The 18,555-nt window shown below is 39.3% G+C and overlaps 6 protein-coding genes across 6 annotated transcripts; 3 read left to right on the forward strand and 3 right to left on the reverse strand.

Annotated features, from left to right (window-relative positions):
* Positions 1-5: 5 nt before the first annotated feature.
* LOC104813516 lies at positions 6-2,114 on the reverse strand. Its single transcript, XM_010541126.1, has 3 exons — positions 1,583-2,114; positions 726-896; positions 6-336 (listed from the first exon to the last, which is right to left on the reverse strand). The coding sequence occupies exons 1-3, from the start codon at positions 1,913-1,915 to the stop codon at positions 214-216; spliced, it is 627 nt and encodes a 208-aa protein (XP_010539428.1). The 5' UTR covers positions 1,916-2,114; the 3' UTR covers positions 6-213.
* Positions 2,115-2,890: 776 nt separating this feature from the next.
* Positions 2,891-5,184, forward strand: LOC104813560 (alkaline ceramidase 3-like). The gene is made up of 3 exons (XM_010541198.1): positions 2,891-3,074; positions 3,806-4,157; positions 4,438-5,184. The coding sequence occupies exons 2-3, from the start codon at positions 3,904-3,906 to the stop codon at positions 4,949-4,951; spliced, it is 768 nt and encodes a 255-aa protein (XP_010539500.1). The 5' UTR covers positions 2,891-3,074; positions 3,806-3,903; the 3' UTR covers positions 4,952-5,184.
* Positions 5,185-5,272: 88 nt separating this feature from the next.
* On the reverse strand, positions 5,273-9,432 carry LOC104813567 (phosphatidate cytidylyltransferase 2). The gene is given in 13 exon segments (XM_019203602.1): positions 5,273-5,536; positions 5,725-5,808; positions 5,997-6,053; positions 6,155-6,181; positions 6,183-6,284; positions 6,382-6,434; positions 6,437-6,467; positions 6,565-6,612; positions 7,026-7,182; positions 7,378-7,653; positions 8,430-8,680; positions 8,918-9,037; positions 9,222-9,432. Coding segments are annotated over 12 exon segments (1,239 nt in total). The 5' UTR covers positions 8,993-9,037; positions 9,222-9,432; the 3' UTR covers positions 5,273-5,458.
* Positions 9,433-10,467: 1,035 nt separating this feature from the next.
* Positions 10,468-13,092, forward strand: LOC104813595. The gene is made up of 7 exons (XM_010541254.1): positions 10,468-11,071; positions 11,445-11,539; positions 11,710-11,726; positions 11,830-12,001; positions 12,103-12,293; positions 12,600-12,754; positions 12,846-13,092. The coding sequence occupies exons 1-6, from the start codon at positions 10,584-10,586 to the stop codon at positions 12,720-12,722; spliced, it is 1,086 nt and encodes a 361-aa protein (XP_010539556.1). The 5' UTR covers positions 10,468-10,583; the 3' UTR covers positions 12,723-12,754; positions 12,846-13,092.
* Positions 12,921-14,668, reverse strand: LOC104813576. Its single transcript, XM_010541224.1, has 5 exons — positions 14,261-14,668; positions 13,925-14,036; positions 13,609-13,690; positions 13,468-13,519; positions 12,921-13,373 (listed from the first exon to the last, which is right to left on the reverse strand). The coding sequence occupies exons 1-5, from the start codon at positions 14,645-14,647 to the stop codon at positions 13,218-13,220; spliced, it is 789 nt and encodes a 262-aa protein (XP_010539526.1). The 5' UTR covers positions 14,648-14,668; the 3' UTR covers positions 12,921-13,217.
* Positions 14,669-15,263: 595 nt separating this feature from the next.
* Positions 15,264-18,288, forward strand: LOC104813601 (ER membrane protein complex subunit 3-like). The gene is made up of 8 exons (XM_010541267.2): positions 15,264-15,617; positions 15,711-15,804; positions 16,457-16,576; positions 16,654-16,702; positions 16,888-16,987; positions 17,098-17,159; positions 17,303-17,361; positions 17,928-18,288. Exons 1-8 carry the CDS (start codon positions 15,466-15,468, stop codon positions 18,030-18,032), a joined length of 741 nt encoding a protein of 246 aa, XP_010539569.1. The 5' UTR covers positions 15,264-15,465; the 3' UTR covers positions 18,033-18,288.
* Positions 18,289-18,555: the final 267 nt, after the last annotated feature.

The following is an 18,555-nucleotide window of genomic DNA, read 5'->3' on the forward strand; positions in this document are numbered from 1 at the left end:
CAATGTATCAGTAAAATAACAATGCATAGTTAATGTAATGAAATGTTTCTTGAATTGAGGAAACAAAGATACATTTCTCCTGTGGATGCTGGTCATCTCTACGGTAGCTTTCTTTCTTGCCTTTTGTTTGTTCCTAAGACATTATAACCGAAGACATTCAACCTGGTTTTACACTTAACTGTAATGCCCGGACCGACCTGGCCTTCTCGTTCATCACCCTTCTACCAATATGTCTGCTGTCTGATCGTTTTCAGAATCTCCGTCGTGGGCATTTAAGTTTAGGCTTAAATCAATACTGCTCTTGTTCAGATCTTGCCTTACCATTTTGCCATCCTCCTGCCAGAACAAAAAAAAAAAGAGAGAAAAGGTTCAGTGTCTTCCTCTATGCAATCAGCATAACAACCTAAGTTATGAAACCCAGTTCATTTGAGTGCCTGAAAAGACACGCATTCCCTTTAAACAGGCAAGCAGACAGAACCAACCATATAGGATTGTTCAAGGAAGTTAATTGCACAGAATCAAAGGATCAACTTTTATAATCCTCCTCCTAGACAGTGAAACATCATTTACATTTTCATTAGAAGTCCAGAAAGTTTTCATCTGAAACATCTATTTGCAATTTCCAGATCAGCCATTGATTATCAAATGTAAGCAACCAGTATAAATGAAGCCTAGAGTCAAGTGAAGAAGTGGGAAAGATTGAACTAAATGCCAATTTCTTTTACCTGTTTATTATCTTCAACTGGAACATCATTTATGTCTGGTTTTTCATCCAGACCACCATTCTTTTCCTTTGAATCTGCTGCATCATTATCACTTGGCTTGGCATCCTCCTCAACCTTGTCCTCATCCTCAATTTCCGTGGTGTCCCTCTTCTGCTCCTCTAGCACGGCAATCTGCATCATTCAAAATCGACTGCTAGTGAAATTGGATTCACAAAGTCTGTAATCAGGAAAAAACACACACGTACACACACATGTTCTTCATGTGTTGAAAGAAAAAAAAGAGATGTCATGTTCTTCAGTTCCCTAGCTTCAAGATACTTTTGCGGTGCGTGGAAATAAGGATTGAATTTTACACATCTTTAATCAAAGAAGATTCATAAATATTTCAAGCTGCAAATTGCAATAAAGTTCTCCACTTTCTTCCTCCATCAAAGCCAATCACCAACTCCATAAACTCAAAACTTGCAGAACCCTAAATTTACTAGAAAATCTATGAACCTTCTTCTTCATCCACTGATGAATCGAATTTCTGAACATTGGTGATATTAGGAACAAATGTAGCTAGTTGTTGCCCTCATTTACCACGAACGAACACCTGCAAAACATTCCCATGTATCTCCACCATTGAAAACCCTAATCCACAGTATATCCTAAGAATTCAGTGGCAAATCCATGCTAAGCACATACCCACCACACGCAGTCCTTCGATAGGACCTTCTCAGAGCTCAAAACTTATCCTTTTCAATTCTATTATGAAAGAGAAAACCCTAAACCACTCATCAAAATCAACCAAGCAATCGAATCCCCAACGGAAGCCGTAAAAATATAAATTCCGTACCAAAATCGACAAAACCCACCGGAACATATTTAAATTTCCGCCTCGGAGGCTCTTCCTCCGCCGCCGTCCCCGAGTCGTCGCTCGGAGAATTACTCTCGCTCTTACCACTACCACCGCCGTTACCGTTGCTGCTCTGAAACAAGGGAGCCCACTTGTACAGCAACAAATGCGGCCCATTGCTACCGTCGGCTGCCGAACCACCATTAACGGCGGTGGCGGAGCTGGTGTCCTTCTTGTTGGAAGGAGAGACGTGGACCCACTTCTTCTTCCACTTCCTCACCGGACCCGTGAACACCGTCGCTGGTCCGTACCTGGTCGACGATCGCCCGAGTCTGGCCCCAACTCCCTCCATCTCCTACCCGGAGTCAACGATTTACTCCTCAATCCGAATCCAAACCCAATCCGATTTCCGAACAAAATCTGTCCTATTTTTCCAGATTAGGAAATTTTTGTGGAAGTAGAGATTTTTTCAAAAAGGAAAATTGTTCGTCTTGCCCTCCCCGTACAAAAAAGAAACACTCTCCTCGCTCTCTTTCTCCAGATCTTGCTGTTCTGACGCGAAAGCCATTTTTATTAGTTCATCAGAGGGAAGACTCTTGCTCAATCGGAGGTTTACCGACACGTGTTGGTTTTCTAATGGAGGACTCACTTGGGTCTAAAATACACCGAGTTATTCTATAACTTCTCGCCCGAGCAAAGACTCTGGCTGACCCAGAGGACTCATATTGTTGATTTTTGTTATTTAATTGGAATTGGGTTTAATTTTTTTTCTTTGAATAAGTTCGGTTTTAATTAATAAAATGGAAATAGGCTTAAAATGTATTGTTGTTGGGCGTATTTGGAATGAAGTGATTGGGACAAAATAATATTCCAAAATTTATTTCTTTGACAAATAAAACAAAAAAAAAAGAATGTATCTATGCATGTTTCAAGATAATAGTTAATACCCAAACAAAACTTTTTCTATACATTGAAACTCTTTTTTTTTAATGAAAACAATGTGTCATTAAATAAGGGGTGTGTATATTTGTCATCCATCCCTAGGATGATGATGATTCTATATAAATCTCAATGCTGAAGTTGTTAATTTTTTTAAATATTTGTATCCACACACTTTATCAAAATTCTTTAAATATTGGGGTTTTCATGTGATTTTTCATTTTTTCTGCATATTGTAAATAAATATAAAGGAGATGCCACGTTCAAGATCATGTCGGCGGTCCAAGTTGTATACATTAATCCAGGATTCCGACAACACGAAAGGTCTAAAATACCCTTGCCACCCAATGAACAAACCAAAATAAGAAGAAAAAAGAAAAGGCCGGGAGAGAGAGAGAGAGAAAAAAACTTCTACGGAAAAAGAAAAAAAAGGTCATCTTCGGCTCACTCTTAATTCCTTCCCGAAGACGATCTGTTCCCAGTTTTGTTAATACACACGCACGTAGACGCCCCACAGGAAGAAACCGCCGATCCGCCACGGCTGGATTCATCTGAGCTCTGGGTTTTAATCGGTAAGAAGACGCTGGGACAAAGGAGATCTCTCCCTTGTCTCGCTTGAAAACGGTTTGTTCTCGTTTTGGAATGGCGTTGTTTACTTGTCCTCGATCGTTTGTTTTTCGTTTCTGATACGTCGTGATTAGTGAATTTCGGGAAAAGGGTGGATCGAGATTAATGCTTTTGATGGGTGGGATCTGTTTAGTTTGCTTGGATCCTGTTGCTCTTCCCTGAGGAGAGGAGGCATTGCTTGTTTGACTGGAACATTTTCGTTTCTGGAATTTTCGGTGATTTGGGTATTGCTCCGAAAGTTGGTTTCTTTGAATTCTCGTATTTGATCGGAGCAGCACATCTGTTGTAGTCGGCGATGGATCAATGTGATCATTTGAACGAATTCGACTGTAATTTGTTGCTATTTGTTTGATTCTGGTTTTGCTGTCCTCAATTTGATCTGTTATTGGGCTCGATTCTGTTCGCATATTTATCACGAGATCTTTCAAAAACCTTATTTGGTTTTGTTGGCATGTCGGTTTCGGTTTTGTCATTAGTATTCCTACTTCCTGTGGTTTATAGTTGTTCCTTAGATTGTCCTTTTCATCTCTGTTAGAATCTTGAGAGAGAAGTTCTTGGTGAAGCTAATGTGTATTATTTCTGGTCTGCATGTTGTTGGGTTCCATCAAAGTTTCCTTTTTTTTTTCCTTTTGGGATGAAATTTGATGTGCTGAAAGTATGTTTATGTTTCCTGCAGGATCGTGGTTTGAAACCTCCACAACTTTTGTGATTCTCGAGTTTGACGGGCTACTGCAAAAGTATATTCGTACACGATATATATATCAAGAGGGTATAATGGACGATGGCATTTCAAGCTTTTGGGGACCTGTGACCTCTACCATCGAGTGTTGTGAGAAGAACTACGCATACTCGTCATATATTGCAGAGTTCTTTAACACTATATCCAATGTTCCCGGAGTTCTTTTTGCTTTTATCGGTCTTTTCAATGCATTAAGGCAACGGTTCGAGAAGAGGTTTAGCATCCTTCATATATCCAATCTGATACTTGCTATTGGCAGCATGCTCTACCATGCCACTTTGCAACATGTGTAAGTTCAAAATGCGCCGCTACTATTCTGTCACTGTTTATCCGAATATTGGGTTGGAGTACTTTGCAATCATAACTACTGGAACGTGTAGAATTCCCGACTTTATACCTTGGGAGTTTTTGAAGTTATGGGAATGGTAGTATGCATGAAATAGTTGCCAGATCGACCTGTATGCATCTTGGTTCGAAGTATCAAAGTCTTTCGAGAAAACCCAGAATTTTATCCGCTTTTTGTATCTTTAGAAACCGGGTTATGATCCTTGTCTCTTGTCTCCAAGCAGGCAACAGCAAAGTGATGAGACACCCATGGTTTGGGAGATACTTCTGTACATGTACATCCTTTACTCACCAGATTGGCATTACCGAAGCACTATGCCCACTTTTCTCTTCCTCTACGGCGCTGCATTTGCCATAGTCCATGCCTTTGTCCGGTTTGGCATCGGCTTCAAGGTCCACTACGTCATCCTCTGCCTCCTCTGCATTCCTCGGATGTACAAATACTACATTTACACCGACGATATTGCAGCCAAACGCCTTGCAAAGTGGTACGTGTTTACTCTTCTCATGGGGAGTATCTGCTGGTTCTGTGACCGTGTTTTCTGCAAGACGATATCTCAGTGGCCTGTCAACCCTCAGGGACATGCTCTGTGGCATGTCTTCATGGGTTTCAATTCTTACTTTGCAAACACATTCCTGATGTTCTGTCGTGCCCAGCAACGAGGGTGGAGCCCGAAAGTGAAATACTTTCTGGGAGTTCTTCCTTATGTCAAGATCCAGAAGCCAAAATCCCAATGAGGAGAAGATGGCCAAAGGCAAAACATAGTTCTTTTTTTTGGCAGGTGAAACACTGAAGTTCAATACAGACTCTAGATTTTTTTTTTCTTTTGTGGCTCTTCTGATAGAGAGTGGTTACTTGCTGAAGCCTGAAAGCTGTTCTTTTTCTTAGTTATTTGACCAACCCTTTTGATTTCGAGGAGAATGTGTACCATAAAAGTTTTCCATTCTTCAGGCATTCTGTTTTCTGTTTCTGATTCTGTTGATTTCAGGTCTAAAGCTTTGATTCCATTCATCAAAATTCTCCTCGATTTGTTTTGAACCCTAAATACTTGCTAAAGATTAGGAGAAAATTTTCTTCATTAGATTTGAAACCATCAAATCACATAAAACAACCATCAAAGTTTCAAAGGAGTATACTAATTACATGGATATAAAGACTACTTGCTTGATATGAGAACACTATACAAAGTATGTGCATAATGCGTATAGTCCACTCAGCTTAACCAAACCAACCAGAAACACACTTCACAACCTTTCCTGCAACATTTGTCCGAGCTTCATGAACAGAGTTTGTTGCTCCTCCAGTGCCAGGCTTGTGATGATCTGTAATTTTGTAAGATTTCCTAAATTTTCATGAAGTGATCAGGGTGCTGTACTGGATAATCAATATTTAAAGAGGTTTCAGATTTTTTGTTTCTTGCAAAATATCAAATGATGAGGATGCAGCTAATTGATAGGTTGATAGTAAAAAGGAACAAGAATTATGGCGTATGATGCCATTATGAATTTACCTGGTCAAGGATCTTCTCCACAGGTAAGCTTTGGGGTACAACGAAGGACTGATGGTAGATATATGCAAAAACAGCCATCACCATCTGAGACCAAAGTATAAAAACACGACCATATCAGACACAATAAAAGCATGCGTCCTTAGAATTAGTAAAGAATATTTTGATTCAAGTCATTTGCACTTCTTTTTCAACCGATATATATATATATATATATATATATATATATATATATATATATATATATATATATATGTGTGTGTGTGTGTGTATACCTGGCAATCCATTCTATCTGTGATTCCACCGTGTCCAGGAATACTATCACCAAAGTCCTGAATGTTGGAAATGAAAAAGCAAAAGCTTAAACGCATAAAGATAAATGCGCAAAGTTGTAGGGATTAGGGGGTTTATATGAAGCATCTCTGAGGTAAACCTTGATTTTGAAAGCTCTCTGAAAAAACACTGGCGAAGAAGCCTCCAAAAGGTGCTATTATAGAGGCGAACAAGCCAAGACACAAAGCATGCCACTGAACTGGCAAAATAGAAACCTTTTTCCACGGAAAAAGGAAAAAGTTCGAGTAGCATTTTGAATTTGCTCGGTTAAGATGTTACAAAGATCGACAATCAACAACACTTTTCTACCGTTCAGATTAGTCTTACCCATTTCGAAATCCATCCCGGTAAAGTGTGGGTCTCAAGCTTGAACACTGGACAGGATCACAATGGTGCCAACCAGTTGATAGATCCTTCATTTATAACAGTCCACGAACAAAAGGCAAATCAATTTCAAGGAAGCTGTCAAATGAAGAACAAGCGGAACAGAAACCTCCAAGACGAGGTTACCTCTCTTGGGCAAGTCAGCCATTGGAAACGGCCCATTACATTTGCAAGCTGCAGAAACATGCATGATTAATAACCATGACAATGACACATGCTATATTAGCCATAAACCCAAGTAAAATAAATATAGTTGATTGAGGGCAAGACAGACACATCAGATACATCACGCTGGCAATAATTTCTAAATAACAAGTCCACAGCCAAAATTCATGACATCAACCTAGATAGTCAGACCAGAGGCATAAATTTAGCTCTAATAACCAGACATGAAAATCATGATACTTGAATACAACAACAACAACGCCTCAATCCCAAGTTTATTTGGAGTCGACTGCAGGAATTCTTTTCTTCCATTCATTCCGATTTTGGGTTAAATCCTCTGAAATTTGTAAACAATCATGATACTTGAATATATTACTTAATAGATATGAGCCTATACCTAATACCCAAGGAAGCAAGCTTACAAGGAATGCAGAGATCATTGTGGTTACAGATGCCCCAATGAATCCCTCCCATGTTTTCTTTGGCGATAACTTGGTCAGAGGTGTTCTCCCGAAGAAGAAACCAAAAATATATGCAAAGATGTCATTGATAACGATAAGCGTTGCAGGATGAAGAAACCTGCACCGAAAATTGGTGGCAATAGAAAAATAGAGTTAGAAATATAACAATTAATGATTCAACAAAGCATAAGATGTAGCTCTGTCATGATCAAATGCCAAGGCAATGTAGGAAAATCAGATTCAAAATGAATCAGGGAACATATGTTAAGACATGTTCAAAGCACCAGGAAACATATGTTCCAAAATGGATTACCAGAAGATTCCTTCGAAGATGTTCGCAACGGTGAATGATGACTGAGTAAATACCATAATTAAGATCATATGCGTCCACGCATATTGACCAAACTGATATTTGTACATCTTCTTTTTCAGTGTCAGAATAAACCACACAAAGCCTGTAATCCGCATCAAAAGTGACTTAAATATGAGAAAAATCACTGGAAAAAGACATCGCTCATCATGATAAAGGACTAGCCACTGACTAAGTATTCGACCATATACAAAAAGCATTGCAGCGAAAAAGAAGTGCCTGCATAGAATGGAGCATAGATGAAGCCCGGTTCAACATATCAACATCAACATCGCCTTAGTCCCAAGTTTATTTGGGGTCGACCGCATGGATTCGTCGTTTCCACTCATTTCGGTTTTGCGTTAGCTCTTTCGGAATTTGTAACAATTCCAGTCGTTCCTAGTTACACGTTCCCAAGTAAGCTTAGGTCTACCCCTTCCCTTTCTCTTCACCCTCATTCCTATACTCACCACTTTTCTAACCGGCGCATCCATCGGCCTATGTTGTACATGTTCAAACCATCTTAAACGTCTCTCTCTTAACTTCTCTTCTATACCTATTACACCTATTTTCTCTCTAATAGTTTCATTCCTAATTCTGTCCATCCTTGTGTATCCGCACATCCTTCTCAACATCCTCATCTCGGTCATACTCATTTTAGACATATGTTATCCTTTCGCCGCCCAACATTCGCTACCATACATGGGATCTTATGGCGGTACGGTAGAATTTCCCTTTCAACCGTAAAGGAACCTTAAGATCGCAAAGAACCCCGTTGCTTGTCTCCATTTTATCCATCCCACTTTTATCCTGTGACTAACATCTTCGTCGCAACCATAGATGAAGCCCGATTAATGCACTAATTTTACTCAAAGCAACACGTACAAAATTCAAAAGAGGAGGAAAAAGTGTTCGAAACCTTTCAAACCAGTTTATTCTTGGAGAGTTTTCAACAGCATCAGCAGAAAAAAAAAAGGAAAACGAAGAGCTGAGAAGAAGTAGGCAAATGTCATTACCGATTCAATAACCGAAACCCGGGGAGTTGCCTATCTTCATGAGTCCTCCTTAGCAAATCGAAAAGTTCACGTGCCATGAATATTTGGATAACAACCATGGCTGTAATATACAGATGGCCCATATAGACAATTAGAGCAAAACCACCGATCATCCAGACAATGGAATGTGTTCGAACGAGAAATGACTTGTATTTATTACGATCATCGACAAGTAAATCCCTTCCATCTGGTTTGCCCGTCTCCGGAACAACCTAAAACCCAATTTCAGAATTGTACATCGAATCAACACGGATACAAATCAATCATATGAAGAGTAAATTTTTCCATGAATAACTACGACACCAAGTTTAAATGGAATACAGCCAATTTGGCATGACAACAACTTCCTAATACCGGAATGCAACTGAACTAAGGCGATAACAACATGAATGCATAGGAATCAACCATGATTTGGATTAATCTGGAAATCCGAATTGCAGGAAACATACATCACTCTGTCGCTTCCGGTGCCGAAGGCGAGCAGTAGGAGCTGATGGAGCATCAGCAGAATTCTCCTTCTGCATGATTCCAGGGCTTTCCTTCGTTGGTGATCTTAGTTCCTCTTTCACCTAGTGTCAATATGTTTAGAACAATACCTGAAGCTCTGTGAATTTCTATACAATTCTCTGGGAAATACACCACAGGGAAAAACAACTAACGAAAATCCAGAAGAAAAATCAGAGGCGAATAATAAACAGGAACCACACAGAACAACGAACAAGCACGAAAATTCAAACATAACAAAGGTCTTACGGAATCATCTTGGAGGCCAAATCTACGACAAGTAAGGCGCGGAAAACAAAGGAGAACTCATGCATTTTCGCATGGAAATCTGGGAACACGATGTATGTATGTCTGCACATACACAGAATAGATGCGCATACACAGAGTAGATACAGTACCTATTCGCGACCTCAGTTATAGAGAGAGAGAAGAAGAAGAAGAAGAAGAAGAAGAAGAAGAAGAAGAAGAAGAGAAGCGACTGAAAAAAAAAACGCGAATGAAGGGAAACAAAAAACCAAATCGAATAATAGTTAACCGGCCGTAAACCGAATCTAAACCGATACATACCAAATCATGAACAGTGATATATATGCATGCTTAGCAGCTTAAGGGTTGAATTGAAATACTGATTGACATTGAACTCTACTTATCAGATGGGCTTGGAAATTATCCTTTTGTGTAAAGAATTGAGGATCACCAGTTAACACTGACCCATTAAAGACTGGGCCTTTTTCTTCTTATTGGGCTTCATATTTTTTCATCGTTTTTATGAATTTTGATTCTTTGGGCCCCATTATGTATTAGTTAGAACCATATACTCCATTTGCTGTTATTTAATGGCTTCAATAACAAATCATAATATATCGATTAGATTGTTTTATATTGTTTTTTTATGGAAGTAACTATCAAATTCACATATGGGGATTTTTGTTATAGAAAATAATCGAAATCTTAAGATGATTAGTGGAGAATTATTTGTTTAATTATATTTTTATACGAGATTAGTATCTGAATTCCTTTTCTAACCATATTCTGAAATGAGGCTGAAATTTCATGATTATATATTACTTTACATTAAAACTAAGAATATTAATTGCGCTATAATTGGAAATCGCCCGTTCTCTCTTTAATCCGATAAAATACGGACCCCACGATCCATATTTGTTTGTTAAATTCCACCTTTATCCCCAGCCTGACTTACCAAGCGAAAAAAACTCACAATCATTGAGGGTATATTCGTCAATATATTATCTAAAGTTGGGATAAGGACAGGGAGTGAAACTGAAAAGACAGAATGACAACACTACCCTCACCCGTACTGTGCCAGATGTTGTGAATTAGGAGGGTAAATTAGACCTTTACATTTAGCCAATAAATCAAACCAACCGTGGAGGGCATTTTCGTCATTCCAAGAGTTATAAAGAGAGAGAGAAAGAGAAAGACAGAGAAGACGAAGAAGAGAGAGAAAGAAACAAACAAGGGTAGAGAGAGGAAGAAGAGTTTAGAGAGAGAGATTTCTTCTGTGGGGTATTTCTTTTTTTTTTTGGATTTTATTTTTATTTTTTTTCCTTGGTGCCGTGAGCTATATCAAGCTTTGAATTCTCATCGCCAATGGTGTCGGACCAGGAAATAGCGAAAGGGGTCGAGACCCTTCTCCGTCAATCCGACCCGAATTCGCTCACGTCCTTTCACGGCGTCGTTCAACAGCTCGAGGCCAAGCTAGGGTTAGACCTATCGGAGAAGACAGGGTTCATTCGCGACCAGATCAACCTCCTCCTCGGCGCTCACCCCTCCGCCGCCGACGCAACCGCCTCCGCCGTGCAACCGTCTCCTCCTCCGCCGCAGTCCGCCGTCAATGTGCCTGCAAAATCCCACTTCGCCCTCCACCACCCTTCGCAATACCATCATGATAATCAGCCCCATCAATTCCCTTCCCATTTTGGCCTTCAGCCTCCCCACCACTCCTATGACCTCAATTTCCAACAGCCTTATCCGGTGCCTGTCCCGCAGATTCCGCCTTCGCAGCAGCCGCAGTTGCGGGCTACTCAAGGCGTGAACGCTGCTGTCTCTGTTGATCAAGTTAAGGCCCCGAAAGAAAGGTCCGTTGTGCAAATTTTTTAGGGTTCAATTTCGTCAATTAGGGTACAACGTTCGTATTTAGCGATTTGCTGCAGCAATAACATTTTTCTAGGTTAAATTATGCTTACTTGGTTTTAGGGATACATGTAGTTTACAGAATATCTTGAACGTATAAATGTAAACCATTCGATTTCTGTGGTAATTTCTCACTTCAGTAGTACTGAATCAGTGCGCTTTGAAAATGTGGTTCTTTTTTCTTTTTTTGTAAATTATCTGTTCTTTTGCCCAAATTGTCAAGCAATATCTCCAAACGTGTGTATTTTAATGGAAGTTTACTGCATTCAATGCAAAGTCCATCACCTGGGTTTGTCTTCCCAATGTTCTTCATTACAGTGCTCCAGCTGGATCCAAGAGAAAGGGTGGTCCCGGGGGTCTTAATAAAGTCTGTGGGGTGTCTCCTGAACTTCAGGCCATAGTTGGGGAACCCGAAAGGCAAATCAATTTCAAGGAAGCTGTCAAATGAAGAACAAGCGGAACAGAAACCTCCAAGACGAGGTTACCTCTCTTGGGCAAGTCAGCCATTGGAAACGGCCCATTACATTTGCCAGCTGCAGAAACATGCATGATTAATAACCATGACAATGACACATGCTATATTATCTTCCAAGGACTGAGGTCACTTAGCTAGCTTCCTTAACTCACTGTTCTTGAAATGGTTGACGTGATATGTATTGGAGTAGATTCTGAGAAAACTGCTGTTTTCGGCTTTTGATTCCAGATTGTGAAGCAATTATGGGCTTATATAAGGAAGAACAACCTCCAAGATCCGAGTAACAAGCGGAAGATCATATGTGACGACGCACTGCGAGTTGTTTTCGAGACAGATTGCACTGACATGTTTAAAATGAATAAGCTGCTCGCAAAACATATTCTCCCGCTTGACCCGACAAGTAAAGTTTCCATTTTTATGGTGAAACAGGTTCTTGCTTAACTGCTAGTGGCCTTGGTTATAGTTCCATTATGCTTGCTGACTATTGAATATCTTTGGCAGAGGAAACTGGTCAAGCCAAACGGGTAAAAGTGGATGTCGAGTCTAAGACTGAAGAAACCACAGAGGCTGTCAGTTCAACTATTGTACTATCTGAGTCCCTTGCTAAGTTCTTTGCAACAGGTGAGACAGAGATGGTGGAAACAGAAGTTATGAAGCGTGTTTGGGAACACATAAAACTCAATCACTTGGAGGTGAGTTCTTTTTTATCTACGGTTCTTGCGGGCTTGCACATACTCTGTTCGGTTTCTGCTTGCCGTACGCTTCCATACTCTGTTCGGTTGGTGGTGCAGAAAGCTTATTTTGTTGCCTTCCTTCAATAAGACAATCATTGAGAGTAGATGTCAAATTTAAGTGTCCTAGAAGCATGGTTGATGACCTATCTATCTAATTAGCTGTGAAATAAGAAAACCAAAACGCCAGTGCTTTCTAAGAAGCATCTGGTAATTAAGCAATATCTTTTTTCTTTATATTTTATTTTTTTGTTCAACTGTATTCAGGATCCCTCGAATCCAATGGCAATCCAGTGTGATGAAAAGCTTAGGGATCTTCTTGGATGTGAAAGCATTTCAGCTGTGGGGATAAATGAGATGCTGAGGCGTCATATGTACAAGCGGTCGTGATATCAGATGGGCTGACTTTAATTAGTAGTAGTGTAAGTCATGTTTATTTCCAGAACACACACTATATGTGTATATATATATACTAATATTACAACTGACTTCTATATCTTGATTTTCTTGCAGGTGCGACTAGAACTCTGATAGGAAGAAACCTTTTTTTTGCTTAACTTGCTTATGTTTCTTTAATCTTCCTTCGTGTTATCTGTTTAGCTGGTTGTGTATCGACATGGTTAGGGTGAATATCGTATTTACAATACCCTGGATATCTCTGGCTCCTGTTTAGTCGGGAAATGTAGCTCATGGGCAAACCGCGAGGATATTTTGTATTTATGCCTTTTGCCCTTCGATGTGTAGAACCATGTTCAATTTATGGTTTCGCTGTTGCTTCTAAGCTATAACATTAGATATGGAATATTTAGCAGCCTACCGATAAGTTCTCCCGGGCTTCACCCGTTGTTTCAGACTTTTTTTTGTTTTTGGTTAGTGATTTTGCATTCAGCAGAACCTCGGTCGTGTGAAGTAGACTATGGCTACTGTGAGCAGAACCAGAGAAAGCAAAAGGAGGGTCATGGCTTGTTTTCTTGTGTTCTCTCCAGGTCTCATGTAAGTGCTCATCTTCTCTGCCATGCTCACCGCAAAAGCTATGGCTTTCTGCAACAGAGAGGGAAAACAAACAGAATCAGGACAATCTAACTGTTTTGATCATATGATGTCAAAAACTTAAGTTATGATGGATCATGCTTACAAGTCTTATAGGTTCCATGTGAAAGATTGGCTCCATGAACATCTCTAGATTCCTGGATTTGATTATATGGGTATTAAATCTTTTGTCATCATCACAAACTTGTAAACAAAATCGTGGGTGATAACTTAATGGTTAACCGACTTTATCAGTAGCTTCCCCTGATAGACATGGCAGATGTGGAAGCTGAACCCTTTCCCCAGAGGAATGTTCGGCTTCTCCCATTCTGCGGATCACACAAGAACCTGTCATGACAATTCCCATAGCATCTGGTTTGATTTGGTACCGATTTGGTGTAGTTGTACCCGAGTGGTTGGTGATTGGCATCCAACCGGTACACCGGTAACCAAACCGAACCTGTGTTATGGAAGTACCAACCTGTACCGAGATTGGTACTTTGTTTCGATTTGAAATGTTTTATCGGTTAAGAGTTAACCGGAAGGAGAGAGGAGGGACAAACCGAGTCGCCAGTGGACGCCGACGGTCAAGCCGTTCTTGGAGGAGGGTTTGACCACGAGCTTTGTGTTCTCCCCCAATATCTTCATCAACCAGTAGAAGAATGCCAATACTTGCTACACCACAAAATTACCGTTATGCCCTTTCCGGTGCAAAAAAAATTACCCTACTAACTATACCTATATTGGATGATTTCAGTAGAAGATGCTATGTAAGAATAACTCTTCTTCTAATGTTTCAAGTTCTCACAATATTATATCAGATGTCATATGATGATAATAATGTTATACAGTAAGGATATGATTATGGGTGTGTATATATATATATATATATGTATTACCTTCTTGCCATGCAACGACCGGAAAGTGGATAAGAAATTGCAGAAGCAATTGCATTCATCCCCAATGACTTCAGCAACTCCTTTCATGTTCTTGTTCTTGATATCTGTGTACAATTGTAAAACTGTTTCCACTGCCTTTGATTCATCTTCATCTTCTTCCTCGTCATCTTCGGAATCTGTCTTTTTCGCATTCAAACGGCGTTTGAACGTTTTACAACATGAGAGCTGTCTTCCCACCCGAAAACTTTGTCGAATAGACCCATTTCCGAGATATGGTAGCGAACAAAAACTCTTTGTGGAACCGCGAAATGATTTATATCGATATATATTTCTACAAATTGTAGAAGAAAACGGATTTCTAATGGACGAAACCCTTATAGTTGCCATTGCTAATTTGATATGCTTTATTTAAATCTATTTGCAAATAGTTATTAAAAATGTTTTTGAGGATATAAAGAGTGATTTATATAAAAAACAAGCAACTGCGATGAAGAAACGAATCAATGGAGTTTTAGTTTGTCAAGACAAAGCAAAAAAAAAAAACACACATCTCAAGTAAAGAATATAAGATTATTTTGGTCTCTACAGATTCTATCCGAAAGCGTTGGAACTATATGATTTTTATACTTTTTTTTATTTTAATCAAATCTCAAAAATACATCGGTTCACCATTTGGAATGAATTTTATTCACTAGAGGTACAGTCCAATTAAAGTTATCCAAATTTTCATATCGAATTGTCATACAAATCATAGTAAACCACCCGAATTTGTTCATTTCATCTGTATGACTGTCCATACCTATTGTCAATAATCGTATGGCTTATAAATAATAATAATAATTACCCGAAATTTATTTATTTAATCGAAAAAGTTTGCTTAAAGGATGTCTGTAATGGATCCATGCATGTTTAAATTGTCGGCTCAGTTTCTGTAACTACGGCCCGTTTGAAATTGTGAGACCAAATGAGAGAAATAGATTTTGCCTGTTCCAAGATTCGGACCCTCTGGCTGGATAAGAGGATTCGGAACCAGTGAATCGGTGATCGGCAAAAAAAAAAGAAAAAAAAAAGGGCGCAATCTTCTTCATCGGAAACTCATACTCGAGGTCGTGTTTCCTTCAGCGGATCGAGCAGAGAGGAGAAGCAGGCGAAGACGGTAGTTCGAACCCTAGGGTGAGAGTTCGAAGTAGAAGCGAGCTTCATCAATGGCGGAGGATCTGGTTCTAGACACAGCGATTAGAGATTGGGTTCTCATCCCTCTCTCCGTCGTCATGGTCCTCATCGGTATTCTCCGCTACTTTGTCGCCAAGCTCATGCGCTCTTCTCAGCCTCCAGATCCTAAGATTGTCAAAGAAGGGTTAGTCTCTTCCCGATCGGCACGCGTAGAGTTTTGTCTGTTTCTGTGTTTTCGATTTGATGCGTTTCTTTATTTTCGTATGTGATTTCCCAGGCAGGTTATTGTTAGGGCTCGGAACCTGAAGGCTGGTGCCAATTTTATACCTCCCAAATCTTTCCGAGCTCGGAGATTCTACTTCAGCAACGACGTCTGTGTTCTAGATTTGCACTTTCGTGTTTTCCTGATTCTGATTAGGAATTTTCTTGCTTTTCATCATTAGTATAACGTAATTCGCTTGTGAAGTAGATTTGCCTCATCGTGTAGTTTGATTCCTCTGAGCTTCAAGCCCTCTGATCTGTTAAATTCAGCGGTACTTGAAGATCTCTGTTTTCCAAAGTCTTGTTTATTTCCTCAAATGAATGAGCTTTACCCAAAAATATAAGTTTTAGAAGAAGATGAAAGGCATTCCAGTGCATAATTGGTTCTGGGATTGGTTACAACATCCCATTCTTTACAGAAACGTCTATAAGCAGCCAATACTTTAGACGCTTACTTGTTAGTGTCGATCATTTATGCTTAGAAAGGTTATGAGAATGGGAATTTTTCATGCCGATTCAGTTATCTACCACGTACCAAAATTATTGTTCTATTATCCGTGACCAACTGGAAGTCTGGAAGAACGACACCAGTAATGCTTTAAGTGTCTCCGTAAGGAAGTTCGTTTTTTTTCTTATGACCTTGTTTTGATCGAGGAAACAATTTCATTATGCGAGGATTGTTATCGGCTCTTCTGGTCTTCGGCTCTATAGTCTGTGCATGTTGGATAAGGAATTGAGAAATACGTACGTTATGTATTGCAGGAGAATGGTTTACTGCATGTTCCTAAGGACCAAGCTCAGAATGCACAAGCCCAGATGTTTTCAGATCCTAATATGGCCATGGACATGATGAAGAAAAACCTTTCGATGATCATCCCGCAGGTAGACGATATGGAAAGTATTCATCTATCTTTATATTTTTAGTGAATTAGGACACTGATGTATTTACCATCTGCCAGACGCTCACTTTTGCCTGGGTCAACTTCTTCTTCTCTGGATTTGTTGCAGGTATGTGTCCTTTAAAATTGTTGTTCCGTGTTATTATTTTTCACTTTCAAGTCAGCAGATATGAATTTGTTTCACATTCCATGGATTTTGTGTGTTTTACCATCTCCTATTTTCCCCAGAAGTCTGTGATTTTATGATGCCATAGCATCTGAAACTTCCTCATTTTTGTCCTTCTAATCTCACAGCCAAAATACCATTCCCACTGACTCAGAGGTTCAGGTCAATGTTACAGAATGGCATCGACTTGAGCACTGTCGATGTCAGCTATGTGAGCAGTCGTTCATGGTATGTTAACCATGTCAATATCTCTCGGGTTTTTTTCCATATGGTTATCAGGTTTCTTTTGAGTAACTCTCCATTTTTAGTATCATGAGCTGTGTTCTTCCACGTTTCAGGTACTTCCTCAACTTGTTTGGATTGAGAGGTTTATTCAGTCTCATTTTGGGAGATGAAAATGGTTAGTTCTCATATGTAACTTTCCAAAAAAATATAATCTCAACACGTTCAAGTATGCAGCACATTCATAAAAAGTTTCTTTTAGGTCTTTCCAATTTCTTCTTGGGTTTTAGGTGGTCATTATAATGTGTGTTCCTTATACAGCAATCGACGACACTCAACGGATGATGCAAATGGGTGGATTTGGGTTCGATCCTTCAAAGGTAATCAAAAACATTTTTGGAATCATTTGACGTTTTCCTTTTCCATTCATTGTATGTTTATCTGTCCATCATCAATCATGTTCCTTTGACATAGTACTAAGCCATAAATTATATCGAGAAACATTTCTTCGATGTTTCTGTAATAGAACGCACTTGAAAGAAACTGCTCTATGCTGTCATTTTTATTAGTCTCTTTGTGTTTGTCCCTTTCTACTGGAACTTTGGCTACATGTTTGGTGTCTTGGAATTCCTCTACTGCAGATTTTTTTTTATAATTTTTTCGCAAGTATTTGGCGCTGTGAACTCACTTGTTGATAACTGTTTTTCGCAAGTATTAGGTTTTTCCAATTTCTTGAAATTTCGAAAAGAAGTTCAAATCAGTAGATATAGACCTCCAATTCACCAAATGCTGCTAAAAGTTTGACGAAATTCTACCATGGGATTGAAGTATAAAGTTCAAAGTTTTTTCTATTAACCTTTTCGTTTGAGGTTTTTCTCAGCTGTTGTCATTCCTGAATTTGGTGCAAAACCCTAATTCTGTTTTAATGCATGTGACCGTTGAGCAGAGCCTGAGCGCAGAGAAGGACGGCCTCGACATAATTCAGCACGAGTGGGCTCTCCCTAGATTCGAGCAGCGTGCAGAATGCGTGTTGAGAAAACTCGTTCGCTGAACATGGTAACTTGGAACATGAGAATATTCTTCATCTTCTGTCTCTACTTGCCTTCACTTGAATTTCACCATCTGCTTCTTCTGTCATGTTACGAAAATGTCTCGAGTTTGTAGAAACCTCTACACGAAATCTGATATATTACCTAAGCTTCTCAAGTCAGAATATTCGATAGCTGGATGCTTTATGTGCTTTTCTCCAGAAACTCATGTACCAAATATCATATGGTTTCGGTTTAGTTCATTCTTGATTTGGTTTTTGTGCGGATCACTTGGGGGCCTGCAACGATAGTGTAATTATATGTATTGAGATATATGAACATGTCATAAAGATCTTATCAAATCTGGAAAATAGAAATTTAGAGAGAATTATAAATATGTTATGTAATCTCTAATTTACTTTTACTTTGAAACTTTCATATATTTATAGTTCATTTGATTATATCATTCTGTATATTTCTACTATATGTATGTCTCCATCCTACACCTGCACTGCAGAGGAGAAGATCCAAGTGAAAACAGATATA

Source organism: Tarenaya hassleriana, unplaced genomic scaffold (genome assembly GCF_000463585.1).
Source record: "Tarenaya hassleriana unplaced genomic scaffold, ASM46358v1 Cleome1, whole genome shotgun sequence".
Classification (NCBI taxonomy): Eukaryota; Viridiplantae; Streptophyta; class Magnoliopsida; order Brassicales; family Cleomaceae; genus Tarenaya; species Tarenaya hassleriana.